The sequence below is a fragment of the Ranitomeya imitator genome, chromosome 3, assembly GCF_032444005.1.
Source record: "Ranitomeya imitator isolate aRanImi1 chromosome 3, aRanImi1.pri, whole genome shotgun sequence".
Classification (NCBI taxonomy): Eukaryota; Metazoa; Chordata; class Amphibia; order Anura; family Dendrobatidae; genus Ranitomeya; species Ranitomeya imitator.
The window spans coordinates 758071832-758090230 of record NC_091284.1 but is presented as its reverse complement, the minus strand read 5'-3'; the positions used below and the strand labels follow the sequence as shown (position 1 = coordinate 758090230).

Below are 18399 nucleotides of genomic sequence, written 5' to 3'. Positions count from 1 at the left end.
TCCCGGACTGACCAAAAAATGTTCAGATATATTGGACAACCATAATAAGGCTGTGTGCCCAGGTTGCGTTTTTTATGCGTCTTTTGCCGAAGCGGAAATGCATAAAAACTATTAAAAACCGCATTCCCATGCAATCTTATGGGATTCCACAGTTGCTGTGCCCATGCTGCGGATTTTTCCGCAGCGGAATCGCATAGCCGTAAAATCCGCATGTTCATTATTTCTGCAGAATTGCGGCGATTCCGCAGCCATAGGATTGCATTGAAACGCTCACTTTACGCATGTGGCTATAAGTGAGCGCTTAATGTGCGGATGGTACCCGGGTCTGGAGGAGAGGAGACTCTCCTCCAGGCCCTTGGGAACCATATTTCTGTAAAAAATAAAAATAAATAATAATAATTAAAATAAAATATAGTAATATACTTACCTTCTGATATCACCCGGAGTCCTCCCGCCTCTCAGCGGTGCACGCGGCGGCTTCCGTTCCCAGGGATGCATTGCGCGAATCACCTGGGATGACGTCGCAGTTACGCAACCGTGACGTCACAAAGGTCCTTCATGCAAAGCATCCCTGGGAACGGAACGTACCGGGAGCGCACCTAAGGAGATCGGAGGCATCGGAAGGTGAAAATAACCATAATTCTTTATTTTTTTAAAATTATTTTTAACATTCTATCTTTTACTATTGACAAGCACTATGACAAGTGTGACCAACCTGTCAATCACGTTTCCAAGCGATGCTTCAAATCGCTTGTAAAAGCGCAAGCATTCTGCAAACTTAAAACGCTTGTTTTTTTGCGAGAAAACGCATGTTAATTCCGCGTGCGTTTTACCCGCAGCAGGGAGTTGCGGAAATGCTGCGGACATTTCCACAGCATTTCTGCAACGTGGGCACATAGCCTAAATCGTTATGATTAAAAGTGATCCATGTCTCCAGCCCATAATTCTGATAAGACATTAGCTGCATTCACTGTGAACTGTAAAGTGATAAATACAGGGAAAATAATCTGGAAGTTTCTTCAGCCTCAAAAAACAAGCATGGACGCCCAAAACATTTTTTACGGACAGGGCGAGAAAGTGCCTTATTTTTACAGACTTACCTGGAATTTCTGGACAGTCGGCCACCTTGATGTCTCCTTGCGTTCCATAGAGAGTGAATATAACAATCGTGTTCAACAATCGCTCTTTCAAAAGAGGGATTCAAGACTTTGTTCACTTGATTGGTGGGGGATCCAGCAGTCACTCCCATGGATAAATGCTGTACATGGTTAGCCCCTTTAACTCGATTATCCAAAGGAAATATTAATGGGGATTTGTTAGTTGGCCCCACGTACTACCAACTGTAAGGCTAAAGGCACCGCAGGGGTCGGTATTGGGACCTGTTCTCTTCAACATATTCATTAATGATCTGGTAGAAGGTTTACACAGTAAAATATCGATATTTGCAGATGATACAAAACTATGTAAAGCAGTTAATACAAGAGAAGATAGTATTCTGCTACAGATGGATCGGGATAAGTTGGAAACTTGGGCTAAAAGGTGGCAGATGAGGTTTAACAATGATAAATGTAAGGTTATACACATGGGAAGAAGGAATCAATGTCACCATTACACACTGAATGGGAAACCACTGGGTAAATCTGACAGGGAGAAGGACTTGGGGATCCTAGTTAATGATAAACTTACCTGGAGCATCCAGTGCCAGGCAGCAGCTGCCAAGGCAAACAGGATCATGGGGTGCATTAAAAGAGGTCTGGATACACATGAGAGCATTATACTGCCTCTGTACAAATCCCTAGTTAGACCGCACATGGAGTACTGTGTCCACTGTCCAGTTTTGGGCACCGGTGCTCAGGAAGGATATAATGGAACTAGAGAGAGTACAAAGGAGGGCAACAAAATTAATAAAGGGGATGGGAGAACTACAATACCCAGATAGATTTGCGAAATTAGGATTATTTAGTCTAGAAAAAAGATGACTCAGGGGCGATCTAATAACCATGTATAAGTATATAAGGGGACAATACAAATATCTCGCTGAGGATCTGTTTATACCAAGGAAGGTGACGGGCACAAGGGGGCATTCTTTGCGTCTGGAGGATAGAAGGTTTTTCCACCAACATAGAAGAGGATTCTTTACTGTTAGGGCAGTGAGAATCTGGAATTGCTTGCCTGAGGAGGTGGTGATGGCGAACTCAGTCGAGGGGTTCAAGAGAGGCCTGGATGTCTTCCTGGAGCAGAACAATATTGTATCATACAATTATTAGGTTCTGTAGAAGGACGTAGATCTGGGGATTTATTATGATGGAATATAGGCTGAATTGGATGGACAAATGTCTTTTTTCGGCCTTACTAACTATGTTACTATGTTACCCCTATGAGCAATGTGCCCCTTCATACTAGCATTTTGTGAGGGTTTTGTCTCACAATTCAATAATTTCTTCCCACATATCAGTCAAATGAAAACAAAAATTAAAGGTACGCTTAAAGGGATTGTCTGGTGAAAGCAAGTTATCAACTATGCACGAGTTAAGCGATAACTAGAGCGAACCCCAACTGTAAGGTTTGAGGCTTTTACCAGACACCTACTTTCCGGTGCTAAACTCCAAACACAACTTCTTCCGGAAGTCCATTTTACTGGAGAGAGAGACTCGTCGGAAAACAACCTCTGTAGGAGTACTTTGCTTTCTTTGGCATCCCCGCAGCCCTTACTTTGACCATTTTACATCCCTTTTACAACACCAAAGTTCGAGTCCCCATTGACTTCTATGGTGTTCAAGTTCGGGTACAGTTCTTTTACTTTTGGACTAAAGTTCGGTCGGACCTGAGGAACCCAACTCTCCACTGGTCCACTCATCCCTATTGGTAACTTGTTCAGCTTTGAGCGTCCGACTGCATGGACCCGCGCCTATCAACAGAACGGCGAACTTTAACCCTTTTACGACGTATGACGTATGTATACGTCTTATGTCGCCTCCCCTTCTTTGATGCAGGCTCTGGCGCTGAGCCGTCATCTTTTCAGGCACCGTGATTTCATCAGCTGACATGTGTCCCTAACAGCCAAGGGTGGAATCTGTCAATCTCTGACAACAGCATTTAACATGGCTGCTCCAGAAACGCATCACTAAGCTCACCCATCAGCACCCCTGTCACATGACCGGGGGGCGCCTATGGGTTGGCATCATAACCAGGGATCTGCAAAAGAATTCTGTGCTTGTCATTGCTGATCTGCTAAGAGCGCGCTCCATGGCCTGCATTCATAGCAGATGATCATTTCTGCTACACGTAGCAAGGCTGCCGCCCTGCCCTGTGTAGCACAACCGATCAGAAGATCGCAGCTTCAAGACTATTGAAGCCAGTAAACAGTTAAAAAAAAATAAAAAAAGTTTTTAAAAATATTAATAAAAATATAAAAGTTTAAATCACCCCTTTAGAGCCCCATTCAAAATAAAACAATATATATTTTTTTTTACATATTTGGTATCGCTGCGTTCAGAATCCCCTGATCTATCAAAGTATAAAAAGAATTGATCCGATCAGTAAACAGTGTAATAAGAAAAAAAAATAAAAACTCCAGAATAACAGTTTCTTGGTCGCGGCAACGTTCCAGTAAACCCAATAACAGGTGATCAAAAGATCATATCTATCTGATAGGTATCGATAAAAACATCAGCTCAGCGTGCAGAGAATAAGCCCTCACCCAACCCCAGGTCCTGAAAAATTTAGACTAGTCTCGGAAATGGTGGTTTTTTTTTTTTTTTTTTTAGACGAACTTTGGAATTTTTTTTCACCACTTAATTAAAAAAGAACCTATACATGTTTGGTATCTACGAACTCGTAATGACCTGGAGAATCATAATGGCAGGTTTTAGCATTTAGTGAACATGGTGAAAAAAAACAAACAAAAAAAAACACAATTTGGGAAAAAGCACTTTTTTGCAATTTTACCACACTTGGAATTTTGTTTTTCAGTAAATGATATGATAAAATCAATGGCGTCATTCAAAAGTACAACTCATCCCGCAAAAAAAAGCTCTCATATGGCTATATTGACTGAAAAATAAAGAAGTTATGACTCTGGGAAGAAGGGGAGCAAAAAATGAAAACGCAAAAATGGAAAAGGTGGTGAAGGATTGCAGTGGGAGTGCGCATACTCGAAATGTGCTCTATTCCTTCCCTATGAGGCCGAGCACAGGGATATGAGGCATAGAGGATCAATGGAGCCGTTCTCTGGCATCCAACCTGCTGCTTTTTTGTAATGGGGTTGTGGGAAGTGTTCCTGTTCTGCCAATCAGTGTGGGTCCTAAATGTCGGGCACCCACAATCAACAAGTTATCGCCTATCTTGGGAAGAGGTGACCACTTGCTTTGACAGGACAACCCCTTTAACATAACTATGATGATGTACATTAAAGAGTTGATTGATAAATTCGCCATTTTTGTCTGTGTATCCGGCCAGGCCATGTCTGCTGTTCTTTGCTGTGGTCCAGTCTTTGACAATGTGGGCTTGTCTCCAGATGGCTATCTTTACAAATGGCTGGACAACATCCTGGCCTGTCAGGACATGAGGGTAAGTAATCCTGATCCTGTACAGGAGGAATGGCCCTCTCACTATTACCGGAGTATATGGATATACCGGTCATCATTAGATTGTCTCCTGGGGCGTCCTGTCCTCTTGTTTGTTCATGAATTGTAGGGCACTTTCTGAATTAATTCCCGTTTTTCTGTTTCTAGGTTCACCAGCTTGGCTGTGAAGTGGTCGTGTTGTTACTGGAACTGAACCCTGACCAAATTAATCTTTTTAACTGGGCCATCGATCGCTGCTACACTGGATCCTACCAGCTGGCCTCCGGGTGCTTCAAGGCTATCGCAACGGTTTGTGGAAACAGGTATCACAATATCATGCATAAAACATTGCTTATAATGGATTCGTCGCTCCTAGTGATGCGAAACGCCTTACTGGCTAAATATTACTCACAAACTTACCAAGTCTGCCGAGACGTCCAGGAGACTCATAGACAAAGGGAAGACTTCCCAGAATCACAGAAAAGTTGGCCACCTATGACCCCCAGAAGGTTTTCAGTGCCTGACACCACTCTGCTCCCTCATTAGATGATAGGAGCTTGTAAGTTCTGGAAGTGGCCATGGCCTTTTATAAGGGGATTGGACCATCCCTAACAGTTTCCAGTAGTCCGCGGTGTACCACCAACCTTTGTCTCCTATTATGTTTTACTTATAGAGCGCTGTAGATATATTATCATCACTGTCCCCAATGGGACTCACTAGCTAAATTCCCTATCAGTATGTCCTTGGAGTCTTTGGAAAGCAAATGAAAATTGTCATAAGTATGCCACCATTAATACTACTATGTTAGAGGTAACAGCCAGTGTGGGTTTTTTTTTTTTTGTTAAAGCACCAGAATCTGTATTGCAGGTTCACATTTAATGAAGTGAACTAACTCCACCGCTACATCTCTATTCCAAAAGAGCAAATAACAAATGGAGTAATCAAATACCACTATAGAAAGGATTAAATAAAATAACCTTTTTATTATACAAATCATTTAAAATTCATTACCTCATGTTCATTTTTTAGTAAGGTCAGTCAAGGAATAAAAATAGGCAGGGCAATGCATCAGAATCCTATACAATACATCTCAATGCACATACTGGCAAACACCATTATAAACGACTCTCCATACAAGTGTATGAAGATGAACTAAAGTGAAGTCAGAAAAATAGCAAGATTAAAGTGACAGTGCATACAAAGGTGCCGAATCATTGCACAGTATAAAATGCTTACCCATAACCGAGGGAGACTCTCTGCGCCCATCAAACTGCCCTGACGTGCGTTTTGTGTGTGCTTTCGCAAGGGGGTACACCCTGTGTGTGTGTGTGCATTACAATATATAATATATTGCACACACGTATACACTGTGAGTGACCGGCATTGTTGTAAATGGCCGGTATGTGTCGCAGAGAAGGAGATCCTCTGTGCTGTAAGCCTGAAAAGTCGCTCTGGGACCTGTAGTTCCACAAGCCTTGTTTTTGTTTATACTGGGTTAGTCAGAGAGCTAAGCGGGACTGGCTAACCACACACCCCTTCCACCTATGGGGTGGTTTCAACTACATAATGTACCCTTGGTTTGGGTCACAGGTTCGAGGTTGCAAGGTCCTGAATGAGGTCAGGCCTGTGTGTTGGAAGGTCCTATGAGTGGACGGACTTCCTTGAGAGCACATGGTGAGGCCATGTACCTGGAAGGTCCTGTGAGAGGACTGGATTCCTGAATAGCACATGGAGAGACCGTGGACCTGGATGGTCACTATGTTGGAAGGTCGTGCCGGTGGAATGGATTCTTGAATAGCACAGGGAGAGACCATGTACTCGCAGAGTCTGTGATGGCACTGCGTTGGGGAAGCTACAGACCTTCTGAGGGTCTGGACTGTCGGGACTGCACTTGTCCAAGGCATCGGATGAGACGGTGATCCCAGAAAGGCAGCTTCCCTAGAGGCCAGGACTGACGAGGAGTCAGCGTGTGGAGCAGGAGCTCCTGTAAGGTAACTCCAGACAAGGGGGTTATAGTAAGGGCAGACAAGTATCTGCCATTGGAACAGACTGTTGGTGCTTGTTGTGTTCTGTGGATGTTAATGAACTGTTCGGCGGGCGGTCACCCATGGTAACTGGACTTTTATGATCCGGTGACCTTGGAGCTGCATGGAACTTTCTCTGGAGTTGGTGGAAACTATACTGACAGCAAATCCTGAACTTAACACCGCAACTAGAAGTAGCTGTGGGGTGTGCCTAACAAATCCTAGACACCTCGACACAGCCGGAGGACTAAATACCCCTATAGATGGAAATAGGAATTCTACCTTGCCTCAGAGCAGAACCCTAAAGGATAGGCAGCCCCCCACAAATATTGACACTGAGTAGTAGAGGAAAAGACACACGCAGGCAGGAAACAGGATTTAGCAAAAGAGGCCACTCTAGCTAAAATAGGAAAGGATAGGACAGAATACTAAGCGGTCAGTATTAAAATCCTTCCAAAAATATCCACAGCAGAAAATACAAGAAATTCCACCATCTAACTAAAGATGTGGAGCGTATATCTGCAACTCCAGAGAATCCAACAAGGCTGAGAAAACACTGGCAGTCTAAGCTGGACAAGAGAAAACAAATGAATAGCACAGAATTAATAAGCACACAGCATGTATGCCACAGAAACAGAAACCAGACACTTATCTTTGCTGAATTGGCAGCACGGCAGGAGGAACCAGACAAAGATCCAAAACCTCCCAGAACCATGGACAACTGGCAAGGACTAATGAATCCTGCACACCTAAATACCCCAGTCAGAACTGCAATCAGCAGAAACACCTGACCAGGACTGCAACTCAGGGACAACTGCATTACCACCTACAACCACTGGAGGAAACCCAAAAGCAGAATTCACAACACTGGACAAAGAAGTCCGGCGTGTTTAGGGACTGTGATTCAAAGCTGTATACTACGAACTGCTATGGACTATGAGTTGCATAATAAACGGCAAAGACTGTTTTGTCAGAAAAACGTGCCTGTGTGCCTTCATCCCGTTGCCAAGCGAGTGTCCCCCAACACATGCAGTAAGCACTGCACTACAACACATACAGTCCCTCAGGATCTGGAGGTTTTATATCTTCGTACTGTGTTTGCCAGTAGATAGAAAAATATTAAGGTTTGTGTGTCCTCAGTGGCTGATACCCTTTAATGGCTAACTGAAAAGATGGTAACAAATTGCAAGCCTTCTAGACTACTCAGGTCTCTTCATCAGGCATAGAATAACACAAAATCTGAGTCAAATACTTATGTACAACAGGACACAGAAATAATGCAATAGATAAGACAAGTGACGTGAAGCAGAAATATCAGTATGGGAGAGGGGAAAAGCAGTTTTGGCTGTAAATACTGGAACAGTTCATAGGCAAGGAGTGTGAAAGTTTTATTGTCCTGTGATTGAGGTCTGGTTCATAGTTGTGATGCCTCCACAAGGTATGAGGAGCATGTTCCTTAGTTGATATAGAAACATATAAATCCATGTGACACATTCATTCCTGCCAGGGCTGGGGGTACACTACATTAGATGAGGTGCTTTCAGCTGCATCACATCTAATGTAGTGTACTTATATAGGTACCAAATGTCCAGCTGGTGGTCTGCATGTGGGGAAGACAGGGCTAAAATTTAGAACAAGGATGAATTCTCATTGGCACACAATAAAATAAAAAAAGAATAGATCTAACAGCCGCACAGCCAGCTCTTCCCTCTCCTAGTGTATCCTCACCCACCCCCTGCAGACTGTGAGCCCTCGCGGGCAGGGTCCTCCCTCCTTATGTACTCGTGTGCCTTGTTATCTGCTCATGTTTAATGTATTTGTCTATATTTGCCCCGTATTCACATGTAAAGCGCCATGGAATAAATGGCGCTATAAAAATGTATAATAATAATAAATAATAATAACTTTGGCCAAACATTCTTGTCTCCCTGATCACAGCACCATGGACATGAAATTACTGGTATTAAAAGGTAACTTCAAATCTCAGAGAGACAGAATAATTTGGGAGTAAAAACTTATAACAACCTTTAACACACTCAACAGGAATAATTGGGTCATGTGGATTTATGTCTTTCTATGTCAACTAAGAAATGTGCTTTTCAAAACATTTGGGGGCATCCCAACCCCAGACCAGACCTCAATCACTGCACAGTAAATCTCTGACTCCTTATCTATGAACTGTTCCAATATTTACAGCCACAACTGTTTCTACCTCTCCCATATTGATAGTTCTGCTTCGCCTCACTTGTCTTATGTGTAGCGTTATTCCTGTGTCCTGTTGTGCATAAATATGTGATTCTTCAGAATTTCTATTAGTCTATGCCTGATGAAGAGACCTGTGTAGTCCCGAAAGCTTGCAGTTTGTTACCATCTTTTCAGTTAGCCATGAAAAGGTATCAACCACTGAGGACTCTCAAATCCTAATATTTTTCTTGCATGTAAAGAGACATTCAGGGAACTACGACATGTGGGTAAGGAATGAAACCCTGCAGAAGCTTGAAGAAATAACACCCACTGGGCTATGTCTTGGGCTGGCCCCCTTGATGGAGTAATAGATGCAAACTAGTTTTTGAAATACAAATCCCAGTATTTCCTGAGGCCAGTAACATAAATCTAGCTATTTTATAGCAGTTTTGCACCTCTGTATGGAACACATTTCTTTACACATTGCATTGTCCCTGAAGAGACAATTCACTTTGATGTCCTTTTCCACCCAACCTCTCATTGTCTCCATCTGTGCATGTGCTGGTGAGGCCGGGGCGCATTGTTATAGAAAAGGGTCAGGTTCCTATTTGGGAAGCTGATAGTTTGGATTTCCCAGTGACTGAGCATTCCGGAGAGTCACAAGGAAGCCTAATCTGCCTCAGCTGACTTCCCCTTATCACTGGCTCCTAAAAGGCAGCTTGTCCGGCTATTAATATGCTGGAGGAATAATATTATTTCATGCGGTAAAATTCTCATAACGTAATCTAAAGGTCTCAGGAATACATTTCCCATAATAAGTCACAAGTGCTGCACATATTTAGTGACGTCTGTGTTTACCATCTGAAGACTTGTCTTTCTGCTAGTGGGAAAACATTTTAGGCTGTGTTCACATACAGCATTTTTGCAGTGTTTTTTTTTTTTAGATTTTTTTTTTTTTTTTATGAAAATTAAAAGCTGCTTTTTACAGTACCAGCAAAAGCTATAAGATTTCAGAAATCTCATGCACACGCTTGTTTTTTTCCTTCTTTTTTTCCTGCCTGAATTTGAGAACAGCAGCCTTTTGGAAATCTGCAGCATTTCAATCCTTTTGATGTTTTTTGCAGCATTTATTTAATCAAAGAAAGCGATGAGAAAGTGAAAAAGCACCGTAAAAAGCGCAACGGTATTTTTCGGGAGGTTTTGATGAATAGAACTATCTTTATTAACCCCTTCATGGCCCAGCCTATTTTGACCTTAACCCCTTCCCGACCTTTGACGCATACGCTGCGTCATGAAAGTCGGTGCCATTCCGACCCATGACGCAGCATATGCGTCATGGAAAGATCGCGTCCCTGCAGATCGGGTGAAAGGGTTAACTCCCATTTCACCCGATCTGCAGGGACAGGGGGAGTGGTACTTTAGCCCAGGGGGGGTGGCTTCACCCCCTCGTGGCTACGATCGCTCTGATTGGCTGTTGAAAGTGAAACTGCCAATCAGAGCGATTTGTAATATTTCACCTAAAAAAATGGTGAAATATTACAATCCAGCCATGGCCGATGCTGCAATATCATCGGCCATGGCTGGACACACTAATGTGCACCCACTCCACTCCTCCGATCGCCCCCCCAGCCCCCCGATCTGCGGTCTGCTCCCCTCGGTCCTGTGCTCCGCTCCCCCGTCCTCCTACCCGCTCCCCCCGTGCTCCAATCACACCCCCCGTGCTCAAATCAAACCCCCCCGCACTCCAATCCCCCCCCCCGCACAGCGATCCCCCCCCGCACAGCGATTTCCCCCCCCCGTGCTCCGATCCACCCGCCCGCACAGCGATCCCCCACTCCGTGCTCCAATCCACCCCCCCGTGTTCCGGTCCACCCCCCCCGTGCTCCGACGCCCCCCCCGTGCCCTGATCTCCCCCCCCCCTTATACTTACCTGGCCTCCCGGGGACCGTCCGTCTTCTTTCCTGGGCGCCGCCATCTTCCAAAATGGCGGACGCATGTGCAGTGCGCCCGCCGAATCTGCCGGCCGGCAGATTCGTTCCAGAGTGAATTTTGATCACTGAGATAGGTTATATCTCAGTGATCAAAATAATAAAAAAAAAGTACCGTAAATGACCCCCCCCCCCCCCCTTTGTCACCCCCATTGGTAGGGACAATAAAAAAAATATATTTTTTGTTTTTCCACTAAGGTTGGGGTAAGAACTAGGGTTAGGGGTAGGGGTAGGGTTAGGGCTAGGGTTAGGGGTAGGGTTAGGGGTAGGGTTAGGGTTTCGGTATGTGCACACGTATTCTGTTCCTCTGCGGATTTTTCCGCTGCGGATTTGATAAATCCGCAGTGCTAAACCGCTGCGGATTTATGGCGGATTTACCATGTTTTTTCTGCGCATTTCAATGCGGTTTTACAACAGCGATTTTCTATTGGAGCAGTTGTAAAACCGCTGCGGAATCCGCAGAAAGAAGTGACATGCTGCGGAATGTAAACCGCTGCGTTTCCGTGCAGTTTTTCTGCAGCATGTGTACAGCGATTTTTGTTTTCCATAGGTTTGCATTGAACTGTAAACTCATGGGAAACTGCTGCGGATCCACAGCGTTTTCCGCAGCGTGTGCACATACCTTTAGAATTAGGCTATGTGCACACGGTGCGGATTGGCCGCTGCGGATCCGCAGCAGAGTTCCATCAGGTTTACAGTACCATGTAAACATATGGAAAGCCAAATCCGCTGTGCCCATGGTGCGGAAAATACCGCGCAGGAACGCTGCGTTGTATTTTCCGCAGCATGTCAATTCTTTGTGCGGATTCCGCAGCGTTTTACACCTGTTCCTCAATAGGAATCCGCAGGTGAAATCTGGACAAAAAACACTGGAAATCCGCGGTAAATCCGCAGGTAAAACGCAGTGCCTTTTACCCGCGGATTTTTCAAAAATGGTGCTGAAAAATCTCATACGAATCCGCAACGTTGGCACATAGCCTTAGGGTTAGGGTTCGGTTGGAATTAGGGTTGTGGTTAGGGTTAGGGGTGTGTTGGGGTTACGGGTGTGTTGGGGTTAGGGTTGTGATTAGGGTTACGGCTACAGTTGGGATAAGGGTTAGGGGTGTGTTGGAGTTAGAATTGAGGGGTTTCCACTGTTTAGGCACATCAGGGGTCTCCAAACGCAACATGGCGCCACCATTAATTCCAGCCAATCTTGTATTCAAAAAGTCAAATGGTGCTCCCTCACTTCCGAGCCCCGACGTGTGCCCAAACAGTGGTTTACCCCCACATATGGGGTACCAGCATACTCAGGACAAACTGCGCAACAATTACTGGGGTCCAATTTATCCTGTTACCCTTGTGAAAATAAAGAAATGCTTGCTAAAACATCATTTTTGAGGAAAGAAAAATGATTTTTTATTTTCACGGCTCTGTGTTGTAAACGTCTGTGAAGCACTTGGGGGTTCAAAGTGCTCACCACATATCTAGATAAGTTCCTTGGGGGGGTCTAGTTTCTAAAATGGGGTCACTTGTGGGGGGTTTCTACTGTTTAGGCACACCAGGGGCTCTGCAAACGCAATGTGACGCCCGCAGACCATTCCATCAAAGTCTGCATTTCAAAAGTCACTACTTCCCTTCTGAGCCCCGACGTGTGCCCAAACAGTGGTTTACCCCCACACATGGGGTATCAGCATACTCAGGAGAAACTGGACAACAACTTTTGGGGTCCAATTTCTCCTGTAACCCTTGGGAAAATAAAAAATTCTGGGCTAAATAATTATTTTTGAGGAAAGAAAACGTATTTATTATTTTCACGGCTCTGCATTATAAACTTCTATGAAGCACTTGGGGGTTCAAAGTGCTCACCACACATCTAGATAAGTTCCTTTCGGGGTCTAGTTTCCAAAATGGGGTCACTTGTGGGGGGTTTCTACTGTCTAGGCACATCAGGGGCTCTGCAAACGCAACGTGACGCCCGCAGAGCATTCCATCAAAGTCTGCATTTCAAAACGTCACTACTTGAATTCCGAGCCCCGGCATGTGCCCAAACAGTAGTTTACCCCCACATATGGGGTATCACCGTACTCAGGAGAAACTGGACAACAAATATTGGGGTCAAATTTCTCCTGTTACCCTTGGGAAAATTAAAAAATTCTGGGCTAAATAATTATTTTTGAGGAAAGAAAACGTATTTATTATTTTCACGGCTCTGCATTATAAACTTCTATGAAGCACTTGGGGGTTCAAAGTGCTCACCACACATCTAGATAAGTTCCTTTCGGGGTCTAGTTTCCAAAATGGGGTCACTTGTGGGGGGTTTCTACTGTTAAGCCACATCAGGGGCTCTGCAAACGCAACGTGACGCCCACAGAGCATTCCATCAAAGTCTGCATTTCAAAATGTCACTACTTCACTTCCGAGCCCCGGCATGTGCCCAAACAGTGGTTTACCCCCACATATGGGGTATCAGCGTACTCAGGAGAAACTGGACAACAACTTTTGGGGTCAAATTTCTCCTGTTACCCTTTGTAAAATAAAAAATTGCAGGCTAAAAGATAATTTTTGAGAAAATAATTTTTTATTTTTTATTTTCATGGCTCTGCGTTATAAACTTCTGTGAAGCACTTGGGGGTTCAAAGTCCTCACCACACATCTAGATTAGTTCCTTTGGGGGTCTAGTTTCCAAAATGGGGTCATTTCTGGGGGATCTCCAATGTTTAGGCACACAGGGGCTCTCCAAACGTGACATGGTGTCCGCTAATGATTGGAGCTAATTTTCCATTTAAAAAGCCAAATGGCGTGCCATCCCTTCCGAGCCCTGCCGTGCGCCCAAACAGTGGTTTACCCCCACATATGGGGTATCAGCGTACTCAGGACAAACTGGACAACAATATTTGGGGTCCAATTTCTCCTATTATCCTTGGCAAAATAGGAAATTCCAGGCTAAAAAATCATTTTTGAGGAAAGAAAAATTATTTTTTATTTTCATGGCTCTGCGTTATAAACTTCTGTGAAGCACCTGGGGGTTTAAAGTGCTCAATATGCATCTAGATAAGTTCCTTGGGGGGTCTAGTTTCCAAAATGGGGTCACTTGTGGGGGAGCTCCAATGCATAGGCACACAGGGGCTCTCCAAACGCGACATGGTGTCTGCTAACAATTGGAGCTAATTTTCCATTCAAAAAGTCAAATGGCGCGCCTTCCCTTCCGAGCCCTGCCGTGTGCCCAAACAGTGGTTTACCCCCACATATGAGGTATCGGCGTACTCGGAAGAAATTGCCCAACAAATTTTATGATCCATTTTATCCTACTGCCCATGTGAAAATGAAAAAATTGAGGCGAAAAGAATTTTTTTGTGAAAAAAAAGTACTTTTTCATTTTTACAGATCAATTTGTGAAGCACCTGAGGGTTTAAAGTGCTCACTAGGCATCTAAATAAGTTCCTTGGGGGGTCTAGTTTCCAAAATGGGGTCACTTGTGGGGGAGCTCCAATTTTTAGGCACACGGGGGCTCTCCAAACGTGACATGGTGTCCGCTAAAGAGTGGAGACAATTTTTGATTCAAAAAGTCAAATGGCGCTCCTTCCCTTCCAAGCCCTGCCGTGCGCCCAAACAGTGGTTTATCCCCACATATGAGGTATCAGCGTACTCAGGACAAATTGCACAACAACTTTCGTGGTTCAGTTTCTCCTTTTACCATTGGGAAAATAAAAAAATTGTTGCTAAAAGATAATTTTTGTGACTAAAAAGTTAAATGTTCATTTTTTCCTTCCATGTTGCTTCTGCTGCTGTGAAGCACCTGAAGGGTTAATAAACTTCTTGAATGTGGTTTTGAGTACCTTGAGGGGTGCAGTTTTTAGAATGGTGTCACTTTTGGGTATTTTCAGCCATATAGACCCCTCAAACTGACTTCAAATGTGAGGTGGTCCCTAAAAAAAATGGTTTTGTAAATTTCGTTGTAAAAATGACAAATCGCTGGTCAAATTTTAACCCTTATAACTTCCTAACAAAAAAAAATTTTGTTTCCAAAATTGTGCTGATGTAAAGTAAACATGTGGGAAATGTTATTTATTAACTATTTTGTGTCACATATCTCTCTGGTTTAACAGAATAAAAATTCAAAATGTGAAAATTGCGAAATTTTCAAAATTTTCGCCAAATTTCCGTTTTTATCACAAATAAACGCAGAATTTATTGACCTAAATTTACCACTAACATGAAGCCCAATATGTCACGAAAAAACAATCTCAGAACCGCTAGGATCCGTTGAAGCGTTCCTGAGTTATTACCTCATAAAGGGACACTGGTCAGAATTGCAAAAAACGGCAAGGTCTTTAAGGTCAAAATAGGCTGGGTCATGAAGGGGTTAAAGACCTTGCCGTTTTTTGCAATTCTGACCAGTGTCCCTTTATGAGGTAATAACTCAGGAACGCTTCAATGGATCTTAGCGGTTCTGAGATTTTTTTTGTGACATATTGGGCTTCATGTTAGTGGTAAATTTAGGTCCATAAATTCTGTGTTTATTTGTGATAAAAACGGAAATTTGGCGAAAATTTTGAAAATTTCGCAATTTTCAAATTTTGAATTTTTATTCTGTTAAACCAGAGAGTTGTGTGACACAAAATAGTTAATAAATAATATTTCCTACTCGTCTACTTTACATCAGCACAATTTTGGAAACAAAATTTTTTTTTGATAGGAAGTTATAAGGGTTAAAATTTGACCAGCGATTTCTCATTTTTACAACGAAATTTACAAAACCATTTTTTTTAGGGACCACCTCACATTTGAAGTCAGTTTGAGGGGTCTATATGGCTGAAAATACCCAAAAGTGACACCATTCTAAAAACTGCACCCCTCAAGGTGCACAAAACCACATTCAAGAAGTTTATTAACCCTTCATGTTCTTCACAGCAGCAGAAGCAACATGGAAGGAAAAAATGAACATTTAACGTTTTAGTCACAAAAATGATCTTTCAGCAACAATTTTTTTATTTTCCCAATGGTAAAAGGAGAAACTAAACCACGAAAGTTGTTGTCCAATTTGTCCTGAGTACGCTGATACCTCATATATGGGTGTGAACCACTGTTTGGGCGCACGGCAGGGCTTGGAAGGGAAGGAGCGCCATTTGACTTTTTGAATGAAAAATTGGCTGCACTATTTAGCAGACACCATGTCACATTTGGAGAGCCCCCGTGTGCCTAAAAATTGGAGCTCCCCCACAAGTGACCCCATTTTGGAAAGTGGACCCCCCAAGGAACTTATCTAGATGCCTAGTGAGCACTTTAAATCCTCATGTGCTTCACAAATTGATCCGTAAAAATGAAAAAGTACTTTTTTTCACAAAAAATTTCTTTTCACTTCAATTTTTTCATTTTCACATGGGCAATAGGATAAAATGGATCCTAAAATTTGTTGGGCAATTTCTCCCGAGTACGCCGATACCTCATATGTGGGGGTAAACCACTGTTTGGGCACACGTCAGGGCTCGGAAGGGAAGGCACGCCTTTTGACTTTTTGAATGGAAAATTAGCTCCAATTGTTAGCGGACACCATGTTGCGTTTGGAGAGACCCTGTGTGCCTATGCATTGGAGCTCCCCCACAAGTGACCCCATTTTGGAAACTAGACCCCGAAAGGAACTTATCTAGATATGTGGTGAGCACTTTCAACCCCCAAGTGCTTCACAGAAGTTTACAACGCAGAGCCGTGAAAATAATAAATACGTTTTCTTTCCTCAAAAATAATTTTTAGCCCAGAATTTGTTATTTTCCCTAGGGTTACAGGAGAAATTGGACCCCAAAGTTGTTGTCCAGTTCGTCCTGAGTACGCTGATACCCCATGTGTGGGGGTAAACCACTGTTTGGGCACACGTCGGGGCTCAGAAGGGAAGTAGTGACGTTTGAAATGCAGACTTTGATGGAATGGTCTGCGGGCGTCACGTTGTGTTTGCAGAGCCCCTGGTGTGCCTAAACAGTAGAAACCCCCCACAAGTGACCCCATTTTGGAAACTAGACCCCCCAAGGAACTTATCTAGATATGTGGTGAGCACTTTGAACCCCCAAGTGCTTCACAGACGTTTACAACGCAGAGCTGTGAAAATAAAAAATAATTTTTCTTTCCTCAAAAATGATGTTTTAGCAAGCAATTTTTTATTTTCTCAAGGGTAACAGGAGAAATTGGACCCCAGTAATTGTTGCGCAGTTTGTCCTGAGTATGCTGGTACCCCATATGTGGGGGTAAACCACTGTTTGGGCACACATCGGGGCTCGGAAGTGAGGGAGCACCATTTGACTTTTTGAATAAAAGATTGGCTGGAATCAATGGTGGCGCCATGTTGCGTTTGGAGACCCCGTGATGTGCCTAAACAGTGGAAACCCCTCAATTCTAACTCCAAACCTAACCCCCCCACACCCCTAACCCTTATCCCAACTGTAGCCGTAACCCTAACCACAACCCTAACCCCAACACACCCCTAACCCTAACCACAACCCTAATTCCAACCCAACCCTAACCCTAAGGCTATGTGCCCACGTTGCGGATTCGTGTGAGATTTTTCAGCACCATTTTTTAAAAATCCGCGGGTAAAAGGCACTGCGTTTTACCTGTGGATTTACCGTGGATTTCCAGTGTTTTTTGTGCGGATTTCACCTGCGGATTCCTATTGAGGAACAGGTGTAAAACGCTGCGGAATCCGCACAAAGAATTGACATGCTGCGGAAAATACAACGCAGCATTTCCGCGCGGTATTTTCCGCACCATGGGCACAGCGGATTTGGTTTTCCATATGTTTACATGGTACTGTAAACCTGATGGAACACTGCTGCGAATCCACAGCGGCCAATCCGCTGCGGATCCGCAGCCAAATCCGCACCGTGTGCACATGGCCTAATTCTAAATGTATGTGCACACGCTGCGGATCCGCAGCAGTTTCCCATGAGTTTATGTAAACCTATGGGAAACAAAAATCGCTGTACACATGCTGCAGAAAAACTGCACGGAAATGCATCGGTTTACATTCCGCAGCATGTAACTTCTTTCTGCGGATTCCGCAGCGGTTTTACAACTGCTCCAATAGAAAATCGCAGTTGTAAAACCGCAGTGAAATGCGCAGAAAAACCGCGGTAAATCCGCGATAAATCCACAGCGGTTTAGCACTGCGGATTTATCAAATCCGCTGCGGAAAAATCCGCAGAGAACCAGAATACGTGTGCACATACCGAAACCCTAACCCTAACCCTAGCCCTAACCCTAGTTCTAACTCTAACCTTGGTGGGAAAAAAAATTCTTTATTTTATTATTGTCCCTACCTATGGGGGTGACAAAGGGGGGGGGGTCATTTACTGTTTTTTTTTTTTTTTATTTTGATCACTGTGATAGGTTTTATCACAGGGATCAAAATTCACATTGGAACGAATCGGCCGGCCGGCAGATTCGGCGGGCGCACTGCGCATGCGCCCGCCATTTTGGAAGATGGCGGCGCCCAGGAAAGAAGACGGACGGACCCCGGGAGGCTAGGTAAGTATAAGGGGGGGGGGGGGGAGATCAGGGCACGGGGGGGTGGATCGGAGTACGGGGGGGTGGATCGTAACACGGGAGGGGTGGATCGGAGCGCGGGGGGTGGATCGGTGTGCGGGGGGGTGGATCGGAGAGCAGGGG

General features: G+C 44.1%; 1 protein-coding gene across 5 annotated transcripts in view; it reads left to right on the top strand.

Annotated features, from left to right (window-relative positions):
- The window catches only part of FRY (FRY microtubule binding protein), a 422350-nt gene that overhangs the window by 300683 nt on the left and 103268 nt on the right, over positions 1-18399 (top strand). For all 5 annotated transcript variants that reach the window (XM_069759001.1, XM_069758996.1, XM_069758997.1 and 2 more), the window contains exons 28-29: positions 4459-4569; positions 4734-4888. In XM_069759001.1, the coding sequence (XP_069615102.1) occupies positions 4459-4569; positions 4734-4888 (266 nt within the window). The remainder of the gene's footprint in view (positions 1-4458; positions 4570-4733; positions 4889-18399) is intronic.